Source organism: Thunnus thynnus, chromosome 22 (genome assembly GCF_963924715.1).
Source record: "Thunnus thynnus chromosome 22, fThuThy2.1, whole genome shotgun sequence".
NCBI lineage: Eukaryota > Metazoa > Chordata > Actinopteri > Scombriformes > Scombridae > Thunnus > Thunnus thynnus.
Window position 1 is genome coordinate 8696130 of NC_089538.1, and position 26766 is coordinate 8722895.

A 26766-nucleotide genomic window follows, 5' to 3' on the forward strand; every position below is an offset into this window, starting at 1 on the left:
ACATAATCATAATCTACTGTAGATAACAGGCTCCTGTAAACCCCAATTATTGTAATGTAACCTAATACTGCCCCCACATGAGGAAAGGCATTAAAAACATGGTTGTACCACATTATTTGAACAGTGAATGGTGCTGAAATTAAGTCTAATAAACCTACCAGAAATGAAAGTTTAATGTGTGACTTCCACAACTTTAGCCCATGTGACTGTTCTTCACAAACACAAATGGTTGTCAAATAGAAACAGTTTGTTGACGCCATTTTCCCCCTCAGATACAGTCCTTAAAAGTGTTATAAATCCTTTTTATTCTAAAATGAATAAAAATACATACACAAAAAATATAGGCCTGCACTTCCACTGCACCAGTTAACGGGCCCTGCGATGAAAAATCCTGAAAAAATTGGCTCATGGTTGAATGTAGCAGCTGATTCCTGGTGTATATGGTGTTTCCTGATTTGGGGGTTAGTCAGGAAAGAGATCCCCAAAATAAATCTGAAGGGGTTACAAAATGACTGAAGGAATAAGAAAGAAAGAAAAATTAAGGAGGAGAGCATCTAAAAATCCTTAAAATACATAAATGCTAATAATGAAGCTACCACCAGCAGCCAGTTAGCTTAGTTTAGCATCATGAGCCAGGGAGACTGGCTAGCTTGGATGAAACAAACAATATGTTAATTATATGTTATTTATTAGTATTTATTAGCGAGCTTTAGAGGTGCTGGTAGGCAGATTTTTTACCTTTGGATAAAGCTAAGCTAACTGTTTCTAATCTTTATGCTAAGCTAAGCTAACCGCCTGCTGGTTCAAGCTTCTCAAGAAAGTGGACAAGCATATTTTCCAAGATATCAAACCATTTCTGAGAAAACACAAGCCAAAATAGTCAGTAACCACTGACACAGGAAGAACAAAAAAATGATGTAATGATGTAACGATGTGATGTCTATTTAATACTACAGGCAGAGATAAATGCATACATGAATGTTAGAGTTATTTCCTGTTTATTGAATTTCACTGCAGGAGCAAAAGTATAATTAAAGGCCTATTTTACTATAATAACCTTTGCCCTTAATTGCTTTAAATGGGTGTTGACAGTGACAGAGTGCTTGTGGGAATTATTGGTCAGTGGCCTAATATCACTGAAAACATGGTTACATTAATCACAGTTATTATTATTAGTCATTATTCACAGTAATCAGATCACATTGGAGATAGTAATGGAGATAAGGTTCTTACTCAGGCAGTCAAGGTTGTGGATATATTTTATAAATGATTGCATTAAATCTGCGTTATATAAACAGGAAACAATAAAGGAGTCGGGGGTAAGGTAATTTAAACCACTGAAAGTCATCAGGTAACTTTCCCCTGCCTCCTCCAGCTCAGTGGCAGCCTATCATGTTTTAAGAAGCGTGAGAGCAAACGAGGCTGCACAGTTACAGTCCAATCCCGTCCAAATCCTGCTGCCAAGCAACATTACAACTTGGACTTCTCATAAAAAAAAAAAAATGCAACAGAGCAACAGATTTTTTTGGCAACCGTTGCCATTCTCCAACTCCCTAACTACACCCGGCAGGAATGTCTGCTATGCTGTAGCCTGCTGACTGACTGACTGACTGCCGGCGTGTTTGTGCTGAGTGTTTTTCCTTTACCAAACCGTGGTGAGGAAGAGGAAATCCAAAAACTGTCCACAAGAATCAATCAGAAACAATTTATTGTGAACATGCAACTCCACATTTGTGTGGAGAAACTGCCGGAGTCAATGTTACATGAACCTGAGTAGGTGCACACATCTAGTACGAGACACATTGTTTAACAATTCAGCAGCTAGACAGACTGGCATTGGTGTGTGTTTGTGTGTCCTTGTCTGTGGGTATATCTGAACTGAGTGTGTGTGTGAACTGGGGCAGTAACTGAGTCCAGGCAGAATTGTTGATTAATCTGATCTTGAACCACCACACACACACAAACACACACACACACACACACATGACCTCTCAGATGACCACAAACAAAAACAAGATGGACACATGCATATGCATTCTTTCAACAGCACAGCACACATGCAGGGATATTGTGTTTCTCTGGCACATAACAAGATGCACGCACACTTGCGCGCGCACACACGCTTTCCTCTCTCCTGTCTCGTAAGCATAAACACAAATGAATTTCTTTTTTAGGCAAACGCTGTTGTGCAGAACGCTGCATTTGAAGTGCAGCCACCTGTGGTGTCAATAGACTGCCTCCTCCTCCCTCCGTTTCTTCCTGTTCTCCCCCTCTTCTCACAAATACATTCTCTCTTTCCTCATGTCATGTCTCGCTCTCTCATTCTAACAGGTGTCCAGCTCCCATTGGTCACCGGGACATGCTGTGCTGTACATGGCGCTCATCTGAATAAATAAGGAATCGGGCAACAAAACATTTTAAGTTCTGTAACAAGAGTGAGCAGACTGTTTGTCTGTTTTTCTCTCTTCTCATAACTTTTTGAGTGAGTGAGAAATGTTCTCAGAACAGAACCAAGAATTAGAAATATTTCTGGTGGTGAGGTTGCTTTGGCCCTGTTCTCTGGAACGAAACACCTTATGACCTCTCACTACTGTGTCCATTTTAAAAGTGTGTCTTTGTATGACTTCATAGATCCCCTGACTTTTATATCTACCAGCAGGTCATCCAGTGAAATGTCTCAACATCCACAAGATGAATTGGTACAACATTTTGCACAGACATTTATAGTTCCCAGATGATGTATTTTAGTTGCTCCAGCACCACCATGAGGTTGACATTTGGGGTTTTGAGTGAATTCAGATCTCAACAGGTACTTTATCGGGTGAGTTGTTAAAATTTCAGCTTTGCCAATTCTTTAGCTAATGCCAAATATCTACATAACTCATGACATTGCCTCAGCTGTTCTTCCCTTTTGGTACTGATTAGTGAATGTAAGCTAAACTAAAACAGTAAAAATGTCAGCAGTAAACCTGCTAATCATTAGCATGTTAGCATTGTCATTGTGAGTATTTTGCCATGCTGACATTAACATTCAGCTCAAAGCATTACTGTGCCTATGAGTAGTCTCATTGAGCCGCTGTAGACGTCTTGTTTTTTTTTTCTTGTTGTTGTATATTCTTGTACTGTATTTGTTGTGATCTTCTGCCTGCGTTGCTTGTTGCTCAGTGCATTTTAACATATCCGGCCTTGCATTTCTCACACAGCTGCTGTGTCACACAATGAAGGGGATAAAACTGACAGGCAAGATGGAGCAAAAGGAGACAAACAGGAAATAGAAGTATCATTTAGTACAAGAGATACAAAAAAAAAAGGGGGGGATTTAGAGGGAGATAGAGCGGAATGAAAGCGAAACAATTTCATGAGAACCTCATGAGAAATGTAACTGAAGTGAGTGAGAGATCTAATCATAGTCAGACTGTTCTTTTTCTTATGTATTCAGCGCAACAAGGAAGAGAGGAAGATATTTAAACTTTCCTGCTGATTTCCATCTCTGTTTCACACAGTGATATATGGTACTGTAGAAAGAGAGTAAATAGGACAGAAAGAAGGAGAGGAAGAAAGGTAGAAGGGAATAAAGAGAGAAAGAAAGAAAGAAAGAAAGAACGAAAGACAGAAAGAAAGAAAGAAAGAATGATAGAAATAATGATAGAAAGAATGATAGAAAAGATACAGGGAAGTAGGAAGGGGTGAATAAGAGTAGGCGGTCAGATAATGACTTGTTGATAAAGAGGGTTATAAAAAGAGACAAAAGGGGGGGAAACAGAGGTTAAAAATGGAACAAAGTGAGGGATAGATACACATGGAAAAGATGTTGTGGCGAAAGGGAAGACCCCCAACCAGTCCTCTCTCTCTCTCTCTCTCTCTCTCTCTCTCTCTGTCTAGTAACAGCCAGATCTTTCTCCCCAACGCAAAGCCAAGGACTCACAAAGACACATTGTATACAGACACACAGGCAGATTCTGTCTCTCCACACACTGACCAATCCCCGACACACACATAGGCTTGCACACAGAAACACACACAAGCATGTAAGCCTACATTATGTGCGTGCACGATCACAAACTTTAATAGGAAAGGCCTGACTCAGTCAACAGTAGCAATAAAAACTCGATCAGATTACTCTCCACAGCGATGCAGAGATTTTGGCCTGATGTAGCCTAGACGACTGCTCACTGGAGACTGGTCTCCATAACATCGCAGGGTTATTATTGATGTGTTTCTGGAGAAAAGCTGTCATGTGGGTGTGTAGGCGAAGTGCTGATTACAGTTTTTTTTTTCCCCCCCAGATGAGTAATTCACACACAATGCAGACAGATATAACCAAGACGAACCAAGTGACAGCATCTTTCATCACAGCTCATTCTGTCATGGTTAGTTTAGCAGCGGCTGTCAATCACTTCCCCTACATCCTCAAAATCCTCCACATGGGGAACTGAATCCTAGTTATCCATTCATTTTTTCTCTTCTACGTCATCGTTGCTCCTACACGGCTGCTATGTGATCCAGTGCTGCTATCTAGTGGCTGCTTGGCAACACTTCCCTCCCTTCTGTCCAGCGCTGGCTCGATTGTGCAACAGTTAGGAATGTGGGCGCACAAGTTTCAGCTCTGATTCACTTCCCTGTTTTGAGAATACTGGAGGTGTAGCCTGTCTGTATGTGCACACCTGTCTGTCACAACAATCTGCACTGCCCGTGAGTTTATTTGCACAAATGAATCAAGGTTAAGAGCACTTTTTTTTTTCTTCGAGGGAACGCAATCATGCAGATAGAGAGACTGATTGAGCAAACACAGCCTACACATTGAGCAAATACAGCCTACACATTGCCACCCAGATTAGTAAGTGAAGAAAATATCATACTAAAGATTAAATCATTGGAAAATGACACATGGGCCAATTACTCATAAATTCTGCAATATCACTACACATAAAACATTACAGCAACATCTATGTTAACCCAAACTATCTAAAGGTCAGAAAATTACAGGCAAAATGCCAAATTATCATGAATCTTACAATGATATACTTATTAAACATTACAGCAACATCCATATGGCACCAAAGTAGAAAATGACAAAGCGGCCATTCCTAATAAATCTTCACAGCAAAAATTTATATCATTTAGAGTATAAAACATGTTAGAAAGGACCACTACTCTTCATATATACATATATTTTTCCATACAAAAGCCACACTGTCCAAGGAATAAGAGAGAAATTAAATAAAGGCATAAGAATACAGGCACAACAGGACAGGCTTTCCTCTGACACACCTGTCACATATTCAGGCGTGCAGAAACTTTATTAGCTTTTATGCGAACACATAGACTTCATAAATCACATTGTTGCTGAATTAATTTTGTTTCATCTATCACATGCTACATGTCAATTAATACTTGAAGAAATTCTACTCAGAGAGAAATGCACAATTTTTAGTGCAACAAATTGTGTTGGTGAAGAGCTCTGGAAACTCTGACTAGATGACTCTGACCTCCCTGTGGAGAAAGGAAAGAGGAACAAGACTGGTTCTACAATATAAGTAAAGTAGAACCTTATTCTATCCTCTGGCAGGGAAGTTCAATGAACAGAAACTGATTTTTTTTTAGCACACAGTGGACACAAATGCACTTTGAATGCCCCAAAATGCCTCCTTCAAGTGTCCTTTCTCTGTATCATCTAACAAAGCTTGCAACGCAGGGGCTCGACAGCTCCCTCCAGTGGATGGATGACTTCTTTAACCTCTGTCTTCTTGGAGAGATGTCTGCATTTCTTAGAGCAGCTCTCTAAATGAAGCTCGAGCTGTCCATGCAAATACATAAATAAAAAGTAGGCTAAATCAGGTTTAGCTGGAAGTGGTGAAAGTTATCTACGGTCACACTATAGAGGAGGAAGTAGAAAGTGAGAGTGCTAAATGTGTCTCTTCCCCAAATGTTCTCATTGTACATGTCTCGGTAGTGATCAGCTTGTCTGGCAGTGGTAGAAAGTAACTAAAGACATTTACTCAAGGACTTAAGTATATATTTGACGTACTTTATTTGAGTATTTCCATTTTGTGTAACTTTTTACTTCTTCTCCACTGTAATTCAAAGGACAATATTACACTTTTTACTCCACTACATTTATTTAACAACTGTAGTGACTTTATACATTAAGATTTTACATACACAGACATATAGAATATGACGCACTATATATATTAAACTACCCAACAGTGTATGAAAGACCACCTCAACCAACTACAACAGTGGTGGCTCATTATACATTAATGCAACAGTAATAATAATCCAATATGCACAATACTTAGATTTGACTCTAAGTACACTTTGCTAATAATATTTATGCACTTTTACTTGAATGACAGTTTTATATTGCCGTATTGCTACTTTCACGTATAAGGATCTGAAAACTTCATCCACTGTTGTGTTTTCAGCTGCACAGAATCGAAATCCATGCTTTTTGTTTCAAGTTTTTTGGATGCTTTGGGGAAGGTTTTTTTGGTTTGTTTTGGGGTTTTTTTGGTTTTTTTCCTCTGAAGTTGTGTACTTGCACAATCTTGAAACTTTACTGAAGTTAAATGTGGGAGCTCCTGACCAGATTCCAATGACCAATGACCTATGGACTATTTACTGCTTTATGAGTCAGTTACAGAAGTACATTGTTATGCAACAGCAGATCTGTCTCATGTATGGGCTTCCCATGGTGCTTAAGCTCCGGTTAGCGATTGAAGTTATACCATCATGCAACACACAAGTAACAATGTCCACTCTTTATTCTTAATAAGCTCAGTTGTATGGCTATTTTCAAGCTTTAGGGTCTACGTGAGATTAAATGAGCTCATGACATTTTCTCACGTACCATACCATATTATGTTATATACACTGGCTGAGTTCCTTACCTCCATGGTTTGAACACTCTTCTAGGCCACCGCTGTTTTTTAATATTACATGCTAACATTATGCTGACCTTCTTCTCCAGAGGTATGTGTCTGTCTGACATGAGGATGAAAGACCCAAACATCAGTGATAGCTCATACAAGTCCATGTAGCTGGTACACTGATGCAGATAGTTTTTTTTAAACAGTCTGCATATACATTTTATTCTTTTACCTGGTAACGCTTTAAGTTTATAATAAGTATTCTTATGTGTGAGTATTTTTATAAGCAAGCACGCATGAATGTTTAAGTTAGGGTGTGTGTGTGTGTGAGTGTGTGTTGGTGTCTGTGCTTACTCAACTGTAAGTTTCAGACATGCTCACTGAATAATTCAGTTTTTTATGTCTTGTTGCCATGGCGGTCTGTGAAATGGTTGCTTGGGCCGGTATGACACGCACACACCAATATCACACACACACACACACACACACACACACACAGACATACACACCAATATGAGCATGTTGACAGATGTGAACACCCCCATACACACTCCAAAGGAGGGAGAGAAATCGACATTATGAATTCGCCCTCCCTCTCTTTACCTCCCCCCATCACTTCACACTCTATTATTATTAAAACTCTTGTTATTAAGCAGCCTAGCTAGGGGGTGGGGTTCCCTGCTGTTAGCACACAATGGACAGACTGTGAAAAAATGTGACTGGTTTCCTGTTAATGGAACACCTTCAGTTGTTTTATCTCTGTCGTAGCCTGTAGAGGAAGCATAAAAGTTAAAGTGGATCCCAAACTAGAAAAGCCAGCAGCTTTCCAGTAGTGTGTAACCTCAGAGGATGGTGCAACCATGGCATACGTACAACATTTTTGTACATTGTGAAATATAAGCTCATCTTTTCACAAGCTGTGAAATCTAGGTGTGAAATTAAATCGGTATACATTTCACACGTTCCAACGGAGACGTTTTTACTGTTGTGAACTAGTCAGATGAGTATTCAAATACGGATGTTTGAAGCAGTTAGACCCCTGGGCAAACTGGTAATTTGTGTAAATACTGTGCAAGGACAAAGTGCTGCATGATGCACTGCAGTTTAGTAGGTATTTAGCACACAATGGTTTGCCTCTGGCAGGCTAATGGTGCACACAATGACAAATAACAGGCCATTTGAAAAGTCAGAAAAGTTTTTCAAGGGTTAGGCAATTGAATAGGTCACTATGGACAATGGGTGTTTTGAAGTGGGGGTTAGAAAGCGTGCACAGACAGAATGAAATGTGTCTTTGATGTTCATATTTGATGATGTTTTGGCAATAGAGCATATTCTTCTTGTGTGAAGTGAGTTTAACCGTGTTAAAATGAGAACAGTGGGCTTCAGGGGCTCACATTTGAAAGTTAAAGATCCCCTCCAGACATGTTTTAAGATGTATGAATGCTTTACTTTGAATAATAATGTGTGTCTGATGTGGTTTTTCTACCAAGAAAGTTCAATTATCTTGTTCAAATCCTTAAAATTACATCTCCTTCTCCCTCATTAAAACATCTGAATCTCTGAATATGTAAATACATTTCATTTCAGAAGTTTAATTGCTGGACACAAGATGTCTCCTTGTTCACTATAAAGTCCATTATCAGTTTTTGTGCACCGGAGGCTTTTAGTTTCCACATCACACTTGTGTAAATTGAATATTGGACCAGAATTAGCTTCCAGACTATTTGTGGTGTCACAAATCATGCTCGTAGGCCCACTTCTTAAAATTGTGTTTTAAATGAACACAGAGGAACTTAAATTACCGAAAATAAACTCTGCACATACATCATTCTGCACAGTGAAGCTCACACATCCAACTGTGGGAACAAGAAGAAACATTTTAAGTGGAGGGAGACTTAAAGGGAAAACGAGGGGTGGGGAACAGGATGTATGGGGACAGAAGGAGTAAAAAAGAGGCTGAACGCTGTTTGAAAGTGGAAAAAAAATCAACATTTGTTTTTTCTTTTTTTTTCAGTCGCGCTACGTCTGATGCGCTCGAGTCCAGTCAGAGTGCGCGCACGCAGCTCTCGTGGGGACCGAGAGAAAGAGAGAGAGACGCGTGATTTCTCTTTGTACTGAATGAAGAGTTGAGGCCGGCTCCGCTACTGCCGTCTCTTTTTATATAAGCAGAGTTTGCATGCTGTAAATAGCCCAATAAGCCGGTTACACTTTACGTTTCACCGTATCCGTCGGTCTCTTGTTTTCTGGAGGCGACCCGACCACTGCCAATGTCCCTTTGAGCGGTTCTGGACAACAAAAGCATCAGGTCCAACGTTGTTCTTCGGGGGATTTCAAGTCACACATTTCATCAGTCAGGATTTTTTCAGTGCGGGAAAGCGAACCCCCGCACGTCCACAGACCGCTTCGCCTCCTTTTCGTCGCCCCTTTCACACTTCCACACCTCCGGGGGGGGTTGGATTTTTTATTTCCATAGCGAGCGACCATGGCTGCTGTAACAAGCCCGGAGACGAGCCCTCAACCCCGGGTATACTTCCAGACGCCGGCCGGCACCACGGAGGAACCGGAGACACCCGTTCGGAAGCAGGGACGCGTTACCGTCAAATACGACCGTAAGGAGCTGAGGAAGAGACTGAACCTGGAGGAGTGGATTATCGACCAGCTAACGGACCTCTACGACTGTGAGGTAAAGACCCTAACAATGACCGGCCTCGAAACCGATCGAATGTATCGATTAGGCGGCTCTGCTAAGTAATAGGACTCTATGGTATAGCCTAATAAGGCAGTTTATCAGCACCGGGGCTTGTCTGTCTGTCCAGTCCAAAAGCAAACTATTGATAAAGAAACATTAATAGGCCCTTTGTCAGAGCTTTTGGCCTAGCTTCGCTTGTTCTATAGCCTATAGTACTGGGCCATATGCTGGAAGATGAAGTAGGCTAATAAAGACAAGAAAAATTAGGGAACAATGTTAATAATTAAAGAAATAATTAATTCACATTAGACAAGTAAATCAGTCACATCAAATCTCTGTGGTTAAACTTCAGCCGCCCACCCACAGGTAGGCTAATTGTAGCCTATTCAGCTTTATAGCCAAATCATGAAGCCTCTGCTCTCTGTTCTGATTGGCTGAAACTGTTGCAAAGCACACCTGTGAATTCATTTCATCCAATTTTAATGGCAGACGGGAAATTACTCATATCAGTACTTTCGACATCATGTAGCTGCTGTCCGAGAACAGTTTTGGATGGAAAAAACAAGTTAACAGCATCACATTTTAACAGTATAATTCAATATAGAAATTAAGAGGAAAAACAGAGTTTTTGCCAGGTTGTGTCTTTGGTTCATAGCTGGCTGTGACCCGTGTTGCATGCCCCTTTCAACAGAGAGATACTTTCTCTCTGGAGGTGGTGGTGGGGGTCATACAAGAGATAGATGGGGTGATACTGATGAGTCTGGGTAGGGGGTCCGGTGATACATCTTGTCAGGGGTCTCCAGCTGTAGTGATGACTGTGCATAACAGTCAGTGGTAGATAACTTTAGAGTCCCCTCTGCACCGGCACACATCAAACCGTCACGGTCATGGTGACACATGGAGAGCCCTGCTGTGATAATGTAACCTGGCGGCAGCTGTGGTGTGGCTGCTGGCGTCAGTAGTTGGTAAGCTCGGGAGCTCATGTCGACTCTACTGAGCTGGCATTGACCCACATTCTATTCCTAGCGTGAGGAAAACGACGACTTAACAGGTCTGGAGAATTCCTAGTAGGCTAGCGGAGAGAAAAGGCGCGACAGTACTTACACCAGGTTAGAGGATGCTTTTTCCTTTTTCTTGTCACGGAGGTACAAAAGCAATATGTATAGAATTTTTGCTCCCTTCTCCTTTTTTATTTGTGATGTACAGTACTGATCCCTGTCCCTGATACCAAAACTTTCTTAACACCAGAGCCTCTTCAGGACGTCTGTCTTTAATCACATTTACACCTGCAAAGTCCATCCCACTGGCAAACTGTAATTAACCACGTATTAATGCAAGCTACAAGTTCAAATAGACTCAGGAAAGGTTGAAAATTGATCATGCTTTATTGAGATTTCACAGCGGATGTAAGTGAGATATCCTCTAACAAAGTGGCAGGGATACTACAGAGACTCAAATGCCAGTAAAGGTGATTAAATGGCCCAGAGAGGATTTTAAAATCAATGTGCTTTGATTGTCTGCCAATTGTGGATTAATATGCTATGTGTTAGAGCCCTGCACAGTCAGAAAAGTATGAGTGCATGAGTTCAGGAGAAAATCTGTGTAGTATGTAGTATGTTGTACTAGTGGTCTGTATATGCCATCAGAAGATGATAAGAACATCAATCCTTTTAGAATCTGTTCTGTGCAGCCCTTGATTTCAAGGACAAATATTTCTCTTTCTCAATGTAGATTCATTCTCATTCCACATCCATCTTTCATTCACTCATCTACTCATCTGTCAGCCATGCATGCTTTGATGTAATGATACTTTATAGTGAGTGAGCTTTTCGACAAGAAACCTCACAAATGGACGCACAGTGATAGTGTCTGAGACCCGGACTGTAAGGATTTATTATAATCAGATCACGGGAACATAAGATGAATGATTTATTTTACATTTTTGGACACACATCTCCCATTCCTCGCTAATGATGACGCCTATTTTGGGGTGTTCAACCACAGTAGTTCCCCTCTTTTCATTGTCCCGATCCTGCCCTGCCGAGGCTGTTAGACAACAAAGAGATTAATTTACAGTCGGTTCACTGATGGAGACACATTGGGCTCATTTAGACGGGAAAATGTGGAGCACGTGCTACTAAACACTGTAACCGGAGAGGCAGCTTTAGCCGGTCAGGGAGCAGAGCACATATCGGAAGAACCCTGTTCTCTGACAAAAGACGAGGAACATGTGGCGTGGGATTTCTTTTACCTCCCCTCAATCCTTTCCTTTCTCCACTTCTCCCTCCTTTTCCTCCCGCCATGTCTGTCTTTTTGCTCTGACTCGTGTCTTAATCCATGTTTTAAATTTTTACCCTTCATTAATTTCCATCTCTCTTTTTTCTCTGCTTTCTTGGTTGCATATTTCTACTCTGAATAAAACCACATGGAGTTGGTCCAACAGGGAATTCATAATGAGTTATTTTCCAATTAATATAATCCCTTTAAACATGCCACAAGCAGTCAGCCAGTCATTTCTGCCGGCCAGCTTGTCAGACATTCATCCAGTCGCTTTAGTCAGCCTATCAGTCAGAGTTGCTATGGGTAATAGTGAGGAGCGGAGCCTTAGTATGATTCCATGGCAACAAGGCTTGTCAAATGTTTATGTTGGATTCACCTCATTTCATTGTGGATTCTGTTCTTCTTCAGTTAAGTGACAGAGATAATTAGACCTGGTCAGTTAATTGATATCATATTATCCTAAAATATTGCTGCAAGCAAGATGTTTTATACTTTTCCAAACATATTGATAACAATTGATCAAGAGCATGTTTTGTTGTCAGTTTATTCCATTAGACTCTTATACAAGAAAGATATATTTCAATTGTATGACTTTATTGGACAGCAACAGCTGAGAAATGACAGGAAATGAGGGGAGAGAGAGACGGGGGATGACATGCAATAAAGATCCACTGCCAGAATCCATACATAACCATGGATGTCAGGGTTATATGGCCTGCGTCTTAACCAGTAGGCTACAGGGACATGCCGTGTTGGATGGTTCAAGAAAACAGGACCCTGAAGGGCTGGCATGCAAGCAGATATCTTGGACCCTGGCCAAAGTGTGACCCAAGACATGAAGTCACCCATAACTGCTTATCTTGTCTACAATGTTTCAGAAAATAATTTTTCTTTTTAAAACTGAATGTAAGAGGATGTAGTGGTTACTAAATACCCACTTTTCATTTTGACGGGCTCCTTGGCTGTTTGAGCATGTGTCCACATATTTCAGTGTGTGGACATGCTAGAGTGAGAAGTTAAACCCATGGGGCCCTGTTAGAGGGTCAGAGGCCTGGCTCCTTCTCCACTGAACACAGTTCATATGCTTTCAGATTGAGATCCTATGGTAGACGTATGTGTTTTTCATATGACACATGTAAGTCCAGACTGTCCTCCAAAGAAAAATGACACAATAGGTTGTAATGTCAGGCAACCAAAAACGACATATTACGTTTGAGTGACAGATGCCATCTAGCTGCCATAGTAATCATGACTGGAGTCGTGGCACAGTTGAGATGATGTGTATATACAAATTTCCTTATTTGGATGCGGTGGGTTGGGTGAATGGTGTAACCCAGTAGTGGACTTTAGTGGACTTTGCCACAGGAGACCGCAGTTCGTTTCCCATTTCCAGGGACAGTTTTTTAAAAGTATAAGTACAATTGTCCCTTAACGCCATGGTTATTTTTGTTGCCATGACAATGAAGGTTGCCTAACTTTACTGGAACGGACTTGGCAGAAATGGAATCTAATGTTCATAAGAATGTTTTAATTAGTGTATAATCCCATTAAAATAAGATTAGTTGTGTTTTGGTTATCTTAGAATGAGCCCTTTATATCTACATCCTCTTCCACAGAGGCCGCCGTGTTGTACCGCCATGTTTCTATAGTAGCCCAGAACGGACAAACCAAACATTGGCTCTAGAGAGGGCCATTCGCATTTTTCGCGAGTTTCGCAGCCATCGTAGGTTCTCCTACACACTTGGAAGGGGAGGTGTATTCAGTTCTGCAGCCTCACTGCTAGATGCTACTAAATCATCACATTGGTCCTTTAAGGAAGTAGTAACTTTAACCCACACCACATGTTTCTCTAACTTTAACAAAGTGATCATTTTAACCCAAACCATGTTCTTTCCCTAAATCTAACCAAGTGGTTTTTGTGCCTAAACTAGACACATCATAAAACATTAATATGTTTTATTTCAATTTGTAATAAAAACGTTGTCGGTTCATGATGATTTCCTGCCAGTTACTGGCGATAGAATGGGAAAACGCTCCAATGTGTTGTTCTGGAGGACATTTTCAAACAACATACTTACTCGTTTAATGTGGAGAAGTTGTTGTGTAAGACACACTGTTTCAGGCATCTTCTCATGAGCTTGAAAGATGCTGATGCACCATATGGACGGAGTTACCCTGCCACTCCAGTACACACCAGCCCTCACATGAAAGTGGTTACAACTAGCCAGCCTGTTATTCTACATTACAGGTTTCTAACCAAAATGTAGGCTGATGTGGAAAAGATTCATCTAGCTGCTTAACTGTTTTCTTCCTAAAGTCTTCCCCACTACCTTTTTAGTAGCACCCCTATTGACCTGACCTAGTAAAAATACTGAAGTTAACAACAGCTCTTCCCTTATTATAACAGTTGTTGTGGTTGCTGGATAATTATTTAAGCTGCAGGTATACTTTTGTTGTTAGGGAAATGTTCATTTCTGAGTCTAGACCAACCAAGAAGAGCTTTCATCTGTGGACCTGACTTAGTCACACATAATGTGTACTTTTCCCTCACTGAGGAGAGGTTACTAGTTCTATAAAGAAACCCTAAAGAGAATATTGTGAATATTGCTGCTCTACTACCTCGGAGGGTTTTGAAGAACAAAGCTGGTAACAGGAAAAGTCCAAAAATTTCAAAAATTGGTTCCATTGCTGCCCTTGCTGTTGTTTGATGATACAGATGAAAAACAGCAACAGGTGTTTCAGTCCCATGTACGAAAGGCCTTCTTATCCTCAGACGCCCTGTGCTGGATTCAGAGGCCCTGCTGGGTTGAGCTGAGCTGTTCCCGCTTTCAGCTGCTCAGCTCAGTCTGTGTTCTTCAAAATGAAACGTAAACCTGGCTCTTAGAGATGTATTGGTTCCATCAAAGTGATTCAGTCTCCTTCAGCCATTGATAATGAATTCCTTTACTTCTCTAACACTTGGGAGTTTTATACTCTCTTTGCTATTCCTATTTTTCACAGCCATCCGTGTCCACTCTGTCTCCTTGATACTTCCGATCAGCTCTAAATCCCTGTACTTTGCTGTTTTTAACAGTTTCACTTTCCCTTTAAGGTCACTTGAATGGTTGAACACTACATCTACTTAAGCTCTTACACTTGGTCATTCTAAGACAACTTTGATCATAAAACTGATTCTTAAACAGTAATCAACATAATCATAAAAAGTGTTTAACTCTCAAGTCAACATTTTCAACTATAGTCTATAATAAATCATACATTTCCATTTGAGTAAAAGCCACAGAAATGCAGTCCAGAAATCAACATTGCTGTCAAACCTGTACATAACAGAGATACAGTTGGGCTTGTTTCTGTTGACCAGTCTGAGCCAGATTTGGATATATTGGTGCACTGCAGTGTGACGTCTTCACCAGGCTAGACCTCTACAATCTGAGACTCAGAAACTGAGACAGAGATCCAGCCTGGGACAAAGAGCAGAGACAACAAGAGATTTAGTCATTATAGGAAGATAAATGATACCTCCTAATAAATTTAACAGCGAGTATAAGTTTCAATTCCGTCGGCTAAACATAGAATAACAAATTTGCAATGAAGATGAGAGTAATTCAATGCCAACACTCACTAATGCTGCAGAGACTAAAAGCTCTTATCAAGGTAAAAGTTCTTCATTGTGCTCCAGGGAGGTGCTATCAACATAAACAGGCAGGATGTTTTTTTGTTGCTTATCCTGTTGCTCAAACTGACAACATTAACGTTTTCAGAAAAGGCATATTGACTCAGACGATAAGCGTTTTTTCAACTGAAGAAAACTGCTGAGGGTTCTCTACTGCATTTTGCCATTATTCATAGTCACGTGGCAGCCTCTCCTCTGCTCTCTGTGTCAGTGTTTGCCTGAGGGCGGGGCTCAGCTCCTCCACCACACACACGCGCACACACACACACATACACACAGAGAGGACAGCAGAGCAGAGAAGCCGCAGTGGAGACAGTGAACCAGGTGAAGTTTTACTCGAGTTGACGACAACTGCGTTCGCTACTGAAAGTGTAATAAAACTTTTGCAAGTAAAAAACCAATAGGAGTAATTTATAAAAACACCTGTTCAATAAGCATAAACATGTAGCAAAGCATGCTGGTCGAACTAGTAGCGAATTGTTATGCTCAAGCTAAAACCAAAGCTGTCTGTATGTAGCCTGTTTATCTTAGTTTGCCACGTATCTTAAAACTAGTCGAATTCTTGTAAACTACTGGCTGAGACAGCAGCCCCCTATTCAAACCACCTCCCCCTTACCAGCAGTACCTGCAGGCAGTGAATCCACATCAGCAGCGGAGGGAGGAGGACGTGCTTTTTTCGTAAGGGTTGGTTAACCATGCAGTGGATAAATGTCCGTTTTATTAGAAAGAAAGCACAGTGAAAGAACATCATTTCCGAAAAGCCCCTGTTTTCATTACTCTCTTTCCATGCAGGATTATAATTAGGGGCATTCAGGTATTGTACTATTGGGGCTGTAAATACCTGCAGTAGACGTTAATGTGGCATTTCCATTGTTAGAGAAAAACTCCCTGGTTTTGTGATGGTGGCCTCCAAATCCCACAATTCCCAGCCATCTTATTGTGTTTAGTTTCAAAAGAAACACTTAACTGGCAGGAAATGTTGGGATTGGGAGGCTTTACTGGGCACATTTCAAAATCAGTGAGTGTTTCTTTAAATTGAGTACAGTTTCGCTCTCTGTTGTTGAGCCTACACTCTATTACTGGCTTTATATATGAGGTGATAAGTGAGTTTGAGCTTTACTCTAGGGAAAAGAAAAGTGGAGGTTACACTCATCAACTCTACAGCTCCGCTTCTAGTAAAAAATGCTCAAATTTCACTCCAGCCCTGGTATTATTTCCATGGTAACTGGGTTGTTAAATGTTTATATGCCAGTAAACTGACTTAGCTTCAGTACACTTGGTTTTCTTCTCATACTATACCAGAGCTGACGAGAATCTACACAGTTAACAGTAGAGCGAGAGTGGGCAGACCAATCCCCAAACTCCAGGGTCCTACGTGGCCACACAGACACACATACACACACACACACACATAAACACACACACAGATGGGGATACGAGTGGGAACAGAGGCAGAATTGGTGAGCAGGAATGCAATAAACGGGGGGAGAGAGGGAAAAGAAAACTAGAGGGGATGGAAAAAGTAGTAGGAGTGGACAGGGATGCCAGAAAGGGAGAAAGTGTTTTTGTAACATGTGTCCTCTGCTTTTTCACGCTATATACACTTAGAAATGATAATAGATGTGACAAAAGTTCCCCTCCCTAACTGCAGTAGCACCGGATCAGGCATTGGACACAAGTCCGTGACTTTAGTCAGCTGAATAAACAAACATAATTACTTTTCCTCACCTTGGGTTGAAGATGTTGTGAAGCAGTAAAGTAGTTTGTGCACCACAAAGAGGACAGTTTGTTCTGTGTTTTTCCAATTCTGCTTTTACAGTAGATTATTTTCCACAGCCTAGATGGTTTGAACATGGTGTCACACTCATCACTCAGGGATTCCCCACATGCATCACAAGCTAGAGGCCAGCAGACTGTATATCCTGCTCAACAGTGTTTGGCTCGACTTTGTCAGAAAGTTAGTTTAACCTCATTAATTGTTCATTAAATATGTAACTGAACACTGATTTTTGACCTGCTCAGTATCAGTGAAATACCAAAGATGAACCATAATGAAACCAATTTTAATATTTAGGATTTTTCCATTGTGTCTCTGATGAAATATTTTGCAATTTTGTTATTATGTCACCATAAATCAGCCACTGGATCTTTCTGGTGCTATTGGTAGTTTTCCACAGACTGTGTCTGAGAAAAATATATGCTAATGTAGCGGGTTAAACATCAACAACTTTTGTCTTTTAACGATTTATTTCAAGGCACCTCAGATGGCATCAGGTTACTACTAACTAATACGTTCCTGCTGACATTTTTACTCTATTCCACTAATGTACAAGTGTAAGAACAATTAGGAAATATAACACTAAAATGCTAAATCCACAAAGAATCTTCAGTGTTCATATTTTTCACAACAACATCATACACGCTACTACACAACACAGTTTTAACAGTACAGTCCTCTGTGACCTATATAGTCCCTATGAGGAAGTAAGTGAATAGCTTATTCCTTAATTATGTTGCCTCATTTATTTTCACTCTGAGTGTGTGGTTGTCGCAAACAACAGACAGATAATGAAGTGATGGTTACAGACGGGTCAATAAAAACACAACACGCATCCGGGTGTTGTTGTGCGTCTATGCAAGAGAGGCACTGAGAGGGAAGTGTGTTAGGGGGAAGCCTCACTGTGGGAACAGCTGTAATTTCATAGCTTTGGAAAAAGTTGGCCTCCTTCGCTGACACACATGCGCAGAAACACACATGAAGCGCGCGACATTCGCTTAAACCTTACACTTAAAGGTCTGAATACCAATCAGTATTACCCTGTTTCACTCAGTGTGTGTAAGAGTGTGACTACAAAGAGTGGTTGTTACACAGCGGGAGTGAAAGACTACACTGTGTCTTTGTAAACACCCCCCCTACACCCACCATACGCGCACACACACACACACACACACACTCACTCACACACATTCACACACTTTGCGTTTAATAGGTAACATGTGGTTCTATGTTGAACACACAGTTCTTTTCGTGTTTGACGGGGGGTGAGTCAGCATGTACTGTAGTCTGACCCACTGACTGATCATGTGAATGTTTTTTAAGACGATGAGAATAAATCAACCAAGTTAGGGAGGAGGAAGGCTGCCAAGAATATTGGGAGAGAGGGAGACTTAAGCGTTTGTTTTTGGTTGGTGTGTGTGTGTGTGTGTGTGTGAGTAAGATCGGAAGGAAGTAAAGAACGCCAAGTGAGAGAAGGCATGGATGGAGAAAGAGAGGGATGTAGAGACAGAGAGAGAGAATGAGGGATGTGAGTCATTGAGAGGAATGTTTACGCATGTTGTCACAGGAAGTGTGTGAGCAAAAAAAGGGAGTCAGACAAAGCACATAGAAAAATGAACAATATCAACAACTTTCCCCTAAAAGCACACTGTACACTGCAGACACCTGTTGATTCACACAAAGACGCACACACACCCACATCAGCTATTAATAAACTTAGGTGTCTATTTTAAACATGTGAGTCAGATTTAATGTTAGACAAGAGTTAAAGGAATGTTTTTTGGTGATAGGTCTGTTCTGCAATTTAGCTGACTAGACACCAGATCACCCTTTTTTTTTTGTTTTTTAAATTATAAAAATGTTCAGATCAGTATTGCTTTAGATCATGCTAGTAATCTATTACTCATGCAGCTCTGGAAACAGTCTATAAGCTCTTACATAGTGTGAATGTCTTCGGGTATACAGTATATTCTCGTTACTTCAATTGAACGGTACCCTGTGGAGTTTTTGACCATTAGTAGCACTATGGAGCAATGTCTTTAAGTGCGGGTTCCTGTTTTGTTTGTGTCTCATGCATGCACACAAGTATGTGGGCGACTTGATAGAGCCTACATTCCTGCAGATGTTTCACGCTATTCTTATGATCGACTGTTGGTGTTGGTAGTGCACCAAGAAACACTGTAATGTGGCAGAAAAAGGCATAAAGCAAAACACGGATGTAAACGATGCAGGCACCAAAATATCCCAAAATTGGCTTTGCAAATGTTTTATGAAAACTGAAATGCAGTCAACATATTGGTTAGGCCTCAAGGACAACACAATGTGTTTTATGGTGAAACAGTGAATGTTGATATAACTTTGTTTGAGTGTATAACTTTAGAGGTTTACATGTTGGAGAGTGCATGTTGACAGTTCGCTTATATTTTTCTTAGTCATTTGTCAGAATACTTGTGTCATGTGTCAGCCGCTGTAGCCTGTACATACTGATTGCCTAACAACTTCCCACCATTTAAACCTTTCAGTATTGTGTTTCAGCTCTAGCTAAGCTCAATGAGCTTGTCATTCCATCCTGTGTCACAAAGGTTAGGATGTCGGCCAAGTGTGAAGGTTTAAGAGAAAATGTTTAAACATAACCATTGTACCTTTTCAACATCACAAGTCAAGCGGGGCATGTTGGGAGTTCGATTACGAAACTTTTGCTGCTTGCAGCAAATCAAATAGCAAGCACTAACTTGTTCAAATATTACGAGAAAAGCCCTGAATTTCTTCATATTCCTCTGCAGAACAAATGCGTTTATTGTTCGGACATTCAATAGGCATCCAGTAAATGTCCAAGCTGTTAATATCTTTTCCTCCATAAACATAATGACTGTGATGTGATTTTAAAAGTACCCCTTTGCTTCCCTGCTCATTACTTTAATTGGACCTTCAATGTATCATACGGTTTGTGTCAGACAAGCACTCCTACTGGTCCTAACCAAAGTGCTATTTACTGTTTTTTTTTATTAATGCATTTGAAGATGGTACACATGCTTTTGATAGCTGTTTTGTGAAAGCTCCAGCACCCTTAGGGAGGCTTTTTAAAGTGAACATGGGTATAATAGTGATGTAGTACACAGACCGGTGTTATTGCTCTATATGTGGCTCCTGGGTGCTGTTGCTATAATAGCGCTTTTAAATGAAAAGATGGATATTAGTTTTGGCAATGGATTATTATTGGTCCCCATGCTGAAACCATGTTCAAACGAACATCACTGTACTAATATTTAAAGGTGCAATATGTAAGAATCAGAAATTCCTTCTCATTAATGACACCGGTGGCCATTAAGTGAGCTGCAGTCAGCATCCTGTTGCTTGTGCTTGCGTGCGTGCTCACACTACGTCAGCATGAGTGAGCAGCGGCGCTAACATTAGCCAGCTAAAACCACAATATCACAATATATTTCACATGCTTTGCAGTAATGTTAGCTTATCTGTCCAATAGGAAGAAAGCCAGCTCAGGGTCAGACGTTAGCGGACTGCATTTTTAAGCTAACGCTGGCTAGTGTTGCACCTTGTTGGCAAAACTGTCCCGAGTCCTTTACATAGAAATCAGTCCATAAGCTGCCGCAACCGAAAAAGTCAGAGAACGTCTCATTTTATTATTTCTTCACAATTTCAGTTAATTTTTGAATGTGTTAAGCTAAAATTTTTACATAGTTCTTATATATTGCACATTTAACAGTCGGGAGTGGAGCTGGCAGCAGCTGGCATGGAAGCTCGATATGGAGTCATTATCATCATGGAGTCTCTTTGTAAGTAATGCCAACTGCCTGCAGGTAGAGTTAGGTAACACAGATCCACTCAGGAGTATATTTAGTCCCAAGAGGTGCATTAGAGCAGACGCCAGCTGAGAGGTTAACTGCAGGGAGGCATATGTCAGTTCATGGTTTTATTCACTCTCAGTAAATGTCTTTTCTGTATAACACATCTCATAGCTGTGCAAGAGCAGTCCACAATGACTTCCCCTCTTACTGGTGCAAATATTGTATATGTAGACAAGTTGATGGATTATGACAGACTGTGATTTTGAATTTTAAGTATGTGTACTGCTTGATGGCACTGATAGCATTCATCAGGTTTAGAGCACAGGTGTCATGTTGGCTTCATATATCATCCATGATGTCACCACCATGTGAAACCTAATTTAAGCTTTCGCGGTGTCACAAGTCATGGATGAAAGATGTGTTGACAGCTGGACAGACAGCTGACAGGAGATAAGACAAATAGACTGGCAGCAAACTGCTGAATGAGGGAGTCACCTCTGTCAGATAATAATAATTATTATTATAGTACAAAAAGGCTAGTTAGTTTGTTTAATATAGTTCATTTCAGTGGTAAAGATAAATACACAGACTACAGTTTGTGTTGTACATGTGTGACCTTTGAGATTCTTGATTTCTGTGATTTAGTGACTGAGCTGGGAGGAACAACGGGCCATATTAGGGCAAAGAGTCTGAAGGACAGGATTGATTACAAGTTGCTGATTCATCAGGAAGAGAGTCAGTCAGTAGACTCTCTCATTCTTTCTCTCACTCACACTCTCACACACGTTTTCATGATGTTGGAATTAAAGAGTGTTGAATGAATGAATCAACACTAGTTGCATCATTCAGACACGACCCTCTAATCCTTTAATTAGTTTCTTATTAGGTCCACTGTTTTAGACCATTTCTGTTTTTGTTTCTCAGAAATAATCTACTGGAATCTTCCACATTGTGTGTATTTTTATCCTGTAAGCAGACTGATTAAATGTGGAAACAAACCAAAGCATTAACTGATTAGAAAGGCCAGTGTGTTGAGTCAGAGGTTGAGCTGATGATTGATCTGCATGAAAGAATTAAAAATGTTCTCTAATCCTTTTTGAAATCCATGCAGATCATATTTCAGTACTGGCAGAATGAATTAAAAGGCTGAACAAATAAACATGGACATTTCTGTGGCAAAGAGTGGGTGAAAGTTGATGGAAAAATATTTTTATGGCACCTGAATGTTCACTTCTGCCTGAAACTGCCAGAATAGAAGAAGAAGAAGTCATTCAGTGAAGGACGTGGCAAATGAACAAGTGAGTGTTGGGCCAAGTGTGACATAATGGTAATCTGCTGTAATCTATAGCCCCTTTTATACAGAGATCCTGAAATATTGCCCCGGTATGTGATTTTTAGATAGCATGCCGGCGTTCTGTTACGAGGCAGCTGGATTCGCAAGATCACACGAGAATCAATCTTGTCGAGTTAGCTTCAAGTTATGCGCTTGTGTCCAAGCCACCGGTGGTTTGGACCAATCAGCGTCTTATGAGGATTCTCGTGTGAGCTTGTGTGATTCCGTGTGATCTCGTGAATGCAGCTGCCTCGCAAGGTTGGACGGCCAAGTATTTTTTGAAAGTGCCTGCCCTTTTCCAAACACTTTCCAAAGACGACCTCTCAGAGGCATGACGTGTAATACAACAGCGTCGGCGTGTAGTGTTGACTGTCCTGCCATGCCGGCTCTCCCTTTTACACAGACGTCGGTCAGGCAATGTGACTATCTCCTCTGCCGCCTTAACGGCAGAACAACAATGCACCCCCATTTCATATTTGCACGTCTTATACAGAACAGTGAGGCGGGATAACGGCGCAACATTCCTGCCGTGAACAGGCTGTGTTAAAGTGGTTCTTGTTTGTATCTGCATGTAATCTCTTCTTTCATTCCAGTTGTAGTGGTAATGACTCTTCTGGGCTGTGGAGAGGTGTGTGTGTGTGTGGTCCTCTCTTTTTATTTTTCTGTATCTATCTCTTCTTCTTTCTCTTTCATCCTGTCTTTCTGTGTTCTATATTTTTAGTAAGTGATGGAATTAGAAGTAACAACACCCCGGGTCACTTGTTCATGACGCACATGCAGCTACATCCTTCAAACACACACACACACCGATATCAGTATGTCCATGAATTTGTGGAGCAGTCCGATCTCCTCCTCAGATCTGCCCTCTGCAGAAATGACAGAGTCGAGAGGAGATGCAGAGTGGAGGTGGAGGGTAAAAGTGGGCACTTGAGATGCTGCCTGGTTCACATATTTCAGATGGATGTGTGAAGGGATTTTGTAATTAGTGTGGGCTGAAGAGAGAGAGATGGATATTGTCTGTGTGAGACAGAGAGAAAGAGAAGGACAGATACAATCTGGGTTTTAAAGTGTTTTCTATGCAAATCATGAAAAGTGAGATGGAAATTGCACCCAAAGGTTAAAAGTTAGCAGCCAAAGGTTGTCTGTACACATTCTGTAATCCCAGCAGTGGCTGTTATATTTACTGTATGCATTCAATTGCATTTAATTTTTTATAACATTTCAAGACTTTGCTTAAATCATTCTAAAATCTTAAGTTGTTGCTACAATTTTGTGCCAACCACTTGTTGCTGTGCTGTGACAGCTCTGCTGCTTTTTTTTCTCATGACAAAGTTTCTGTAGCCTGCTTGCAAAACTATGGTGGTTATAGCAGCCTGAATCATTTAGTTCTTCTATTAATTCCAAATAAACCACTGTGGTTTAAAGTGTAAAAACCACTTCCAGTGTGCTGTCTAACTGTGTTCAGAACAGTGCATGGGAACTAAATATTTTCTCCATTATTGGATTAATCACGTAGTCTATAGAATTTAAGGAAATGGTGAAAAAATTCACATTGCAATTTCCTGAAGCCCAAACAGATGTCATCAAATTGTTTGTTTTATTTGACCAACACGCACAACCTAAAAATACTCAAAGTATTAAAAATAGCAGCAGATCCTCACAATTGAGAAGCTGAAATCACACAGTGTTTTTGCTACACTAGTAGCATGGATGTAGGGATGTCAGTGCTGTGTTTTATCTCAACAGCTATTGGATGGATCCATTGTAAACATTCATGGTCCCCAGACAATGAATCCTAATGACTCTGGTGATCCCCTGACTTTTCCTCCAGTGCTAATTAGCAAATGTTAGAATAAACACACATTGTCATTGTAAGTGTGTTAGCATCCTTTTGTTGGCCTCATAGAGCCACTAGCACAGTCCTCACAATCTTGGGTGTTTCTACAGTTTGATCCATCTATCAGTGGTGTTAACCACTTGTTGCTGTGCTGTTCATGCACAGCAACAAGTGGTTGCTGTGGTACAGTGATGTCTTTACACTTGGGATTTCTTTTGACAAACATCTCTGTAAGTGATTGCAGCCCAAACGATTTAATTATTCCAATAATTCCAAACAACCAACTGCGGCTGAAAATATAGTGTGGTAACACTTTAGTGTTAAATCACTACTGTTGTTCTGTGTTTTGGAGTATCACATAGGTACTGATTTATGTCAATATGTTGGAGATTTTTTCTTAAAACTTTGCTTGACAGATGGACAGGTACTGCTCCTGAAAAAGCGAGTGAAAGCGGGCAGCAGTACAAACTGTTGCCCTCATGTAGCAGTTAGTGAGCGTGATACAGCGGCAGAGCTCCAGCCTAGCAGCATGACGCGGATTGCCAGTACAAGTCTTGGCTGGAGGGACCCTGAGGGGCCGGCAGAGTGTCTCTCTCCGTGGAGAGGCCGCAGCGCAGACATGTCCAGTCAACACACAGAAACTACTGAACCGTTCAGTCAGGCCAAACAAGCTGATGTGTGAATCATTCAACCGTACAGCAAGCAGCTATGACCATGGGCAGCTTTTGGGAGGGTCAAGGTTGGGTGACAGTCTACATTTTAACTCTCCAAATAGATTTTTAGCAAAGTGTGTGTGTGTGTTTGTCTGTGTGTGTGTGTGTGTGTGTGCGCGCATGTGCTCTGGGTGGAGTGAGTGAGCATTTAAATTGAACTCTGTGATGTGGTTTGAGCCGCAGCTGCTGTTAAAGTTTCATCATGTGGCAGTTTAGACTTAAGAAACTTCAGATAGTGATGATTGCTAAATAGCTTCTGTTTATAAGCAGATATCTGATATGTTACCTCATCGAGATGATGCTGATTCTAGTGAAAAAGCCAACTAGGCCAAGTCATGTCTATCTGTAACTCTGGTTTCAAGCAAGCCATTCCCTTCCCTACTAAGATATCACTTTACTCTATATTACCGTGCATATCTTTGACTCTACTTATGCTATATATATAAATGCTATTGTCACCTAATTACAGTGCAAGAACTACCAAAACTACAGCGCTCGCGTCCTAATTATAGTGATGAATGTTTCCTGGCATCCTATGAAGATACGTTCTGTGTACTTGGAGCCTGTTCGGTTTGGAATGAGTCTGAAGCAGCCCACACAGCACTGGGACACAATATCATGCCCACATCACATTACCACCACCGGGCTCTGGAGGCTCTGGTTCTTTTTACTTTACATGACAGAGAGTTTGCATTTTATCTGTAGTGAGATAAGAGGAAGGCTGACAGGGCTGCAGAGTCAAAGCAGATGGAGGCTCTGGTAGGGTGGACTAAACAATAGCATTTAGGAGCTAAATGTCTCTTCTTTTCAGAGAGTTGAATATAAAAATGAATTCACAAGCTGATGTTTTATAAATAAATCCAGTATGTCCTGTTTGTAATAGTCTCCTTCATCATCAGAGGAAGAATGTAGATTATCTTGCAAAGGTTTAAGATAAGAATATATGACAAACGTTACTCTAGTTGTTGTTATTCTGGCTACTAAGAGGCTACTTAAGTTCAGTTTTGCCTGTAGCTCTTTGTTTCATCTCTGTTTTTCATACGATTCAAAACAGGACATCATATTCTTCCTGGGAGGAAGTACATCCAACTGATTAGACGTGCAATATAGATGAAGATCAAGCGCACACACACAAACCAAAGGCGCACAATAACGCACACAAAATCTTAGATGCACACTCCAGGCTGGATTAAGTACATTGCATTGTATTGATTATGGATCGCTGTGGTTTATGGTTAATGCTTGTGTGTGTGTGTGTGTGTGTGTGTGTGTGTGTGTGTGTGTGTGTGTGTGTGTGAGGCCACATATTCATTACAGCAGCAGCCACTCACCACTTATCTTAATTGTGTACGAACAAACACCGACGAACGCACAATTCCTAATGTCATTCTGTCAACTTGGCCTTCTTACAGTTTCAACTCTCTGGCACACACAAGCACACATTCTCTCAAACACACTCTCAGCCAGCTACTTCCCACAGATATCGTTCAACCCTCCCCTCCTCCCCCCCCCCCCTTCTATCTCCCAAGGTCACGTGTCCAGACAGGAAGTAGCCGGGTTCTCTGGCGTTTTTTAACCCCTTCATTGCTAAAGAGGATTAGAGAGGAAGAGCCTTTTTTCTGGAATTCTGACTTCTGTTTCTGGGAAGTGTTTTTGTGACCCAAAACTGTTTAAGCCAGAGGGAAAAAAAAAAAAAGAGAAGTGAGGCTGAATAGGGAAGCTGACAGTAGTGATGTGCTTGTTGTGGTAAGACCTGCAGATTCCTGATAAGCAATCGTGTGCATGTGTG

General features: G+C 40.9%; 1 protein-coding gene across 1 annotated transcript in view; it reads left to right on the forward strand.

The window, feature by feature from the left end:
* Window positions 1-8905: 8905 nt before the first annotated feature.
* ppp1r14bb (protein phosphatase 1, regulatory (inhibitor) subunit 14Bb) overlaps window positions 8906-26766 on the forward strand; it is a 28631-nt gene continuing 10770 nt past the window's right edge. The window contains exon 1 of the mRNA XM_067579562.1: window positions 8906-9555. Coding sequence (XP_067435663.1) covers window positions 9355-9555 — 201 coding nt within the window. The 5' untranslated portion in view covers window positions 8906-9354. The remainder of the gene's footprint in view (window positions 9556-26766) is intronic.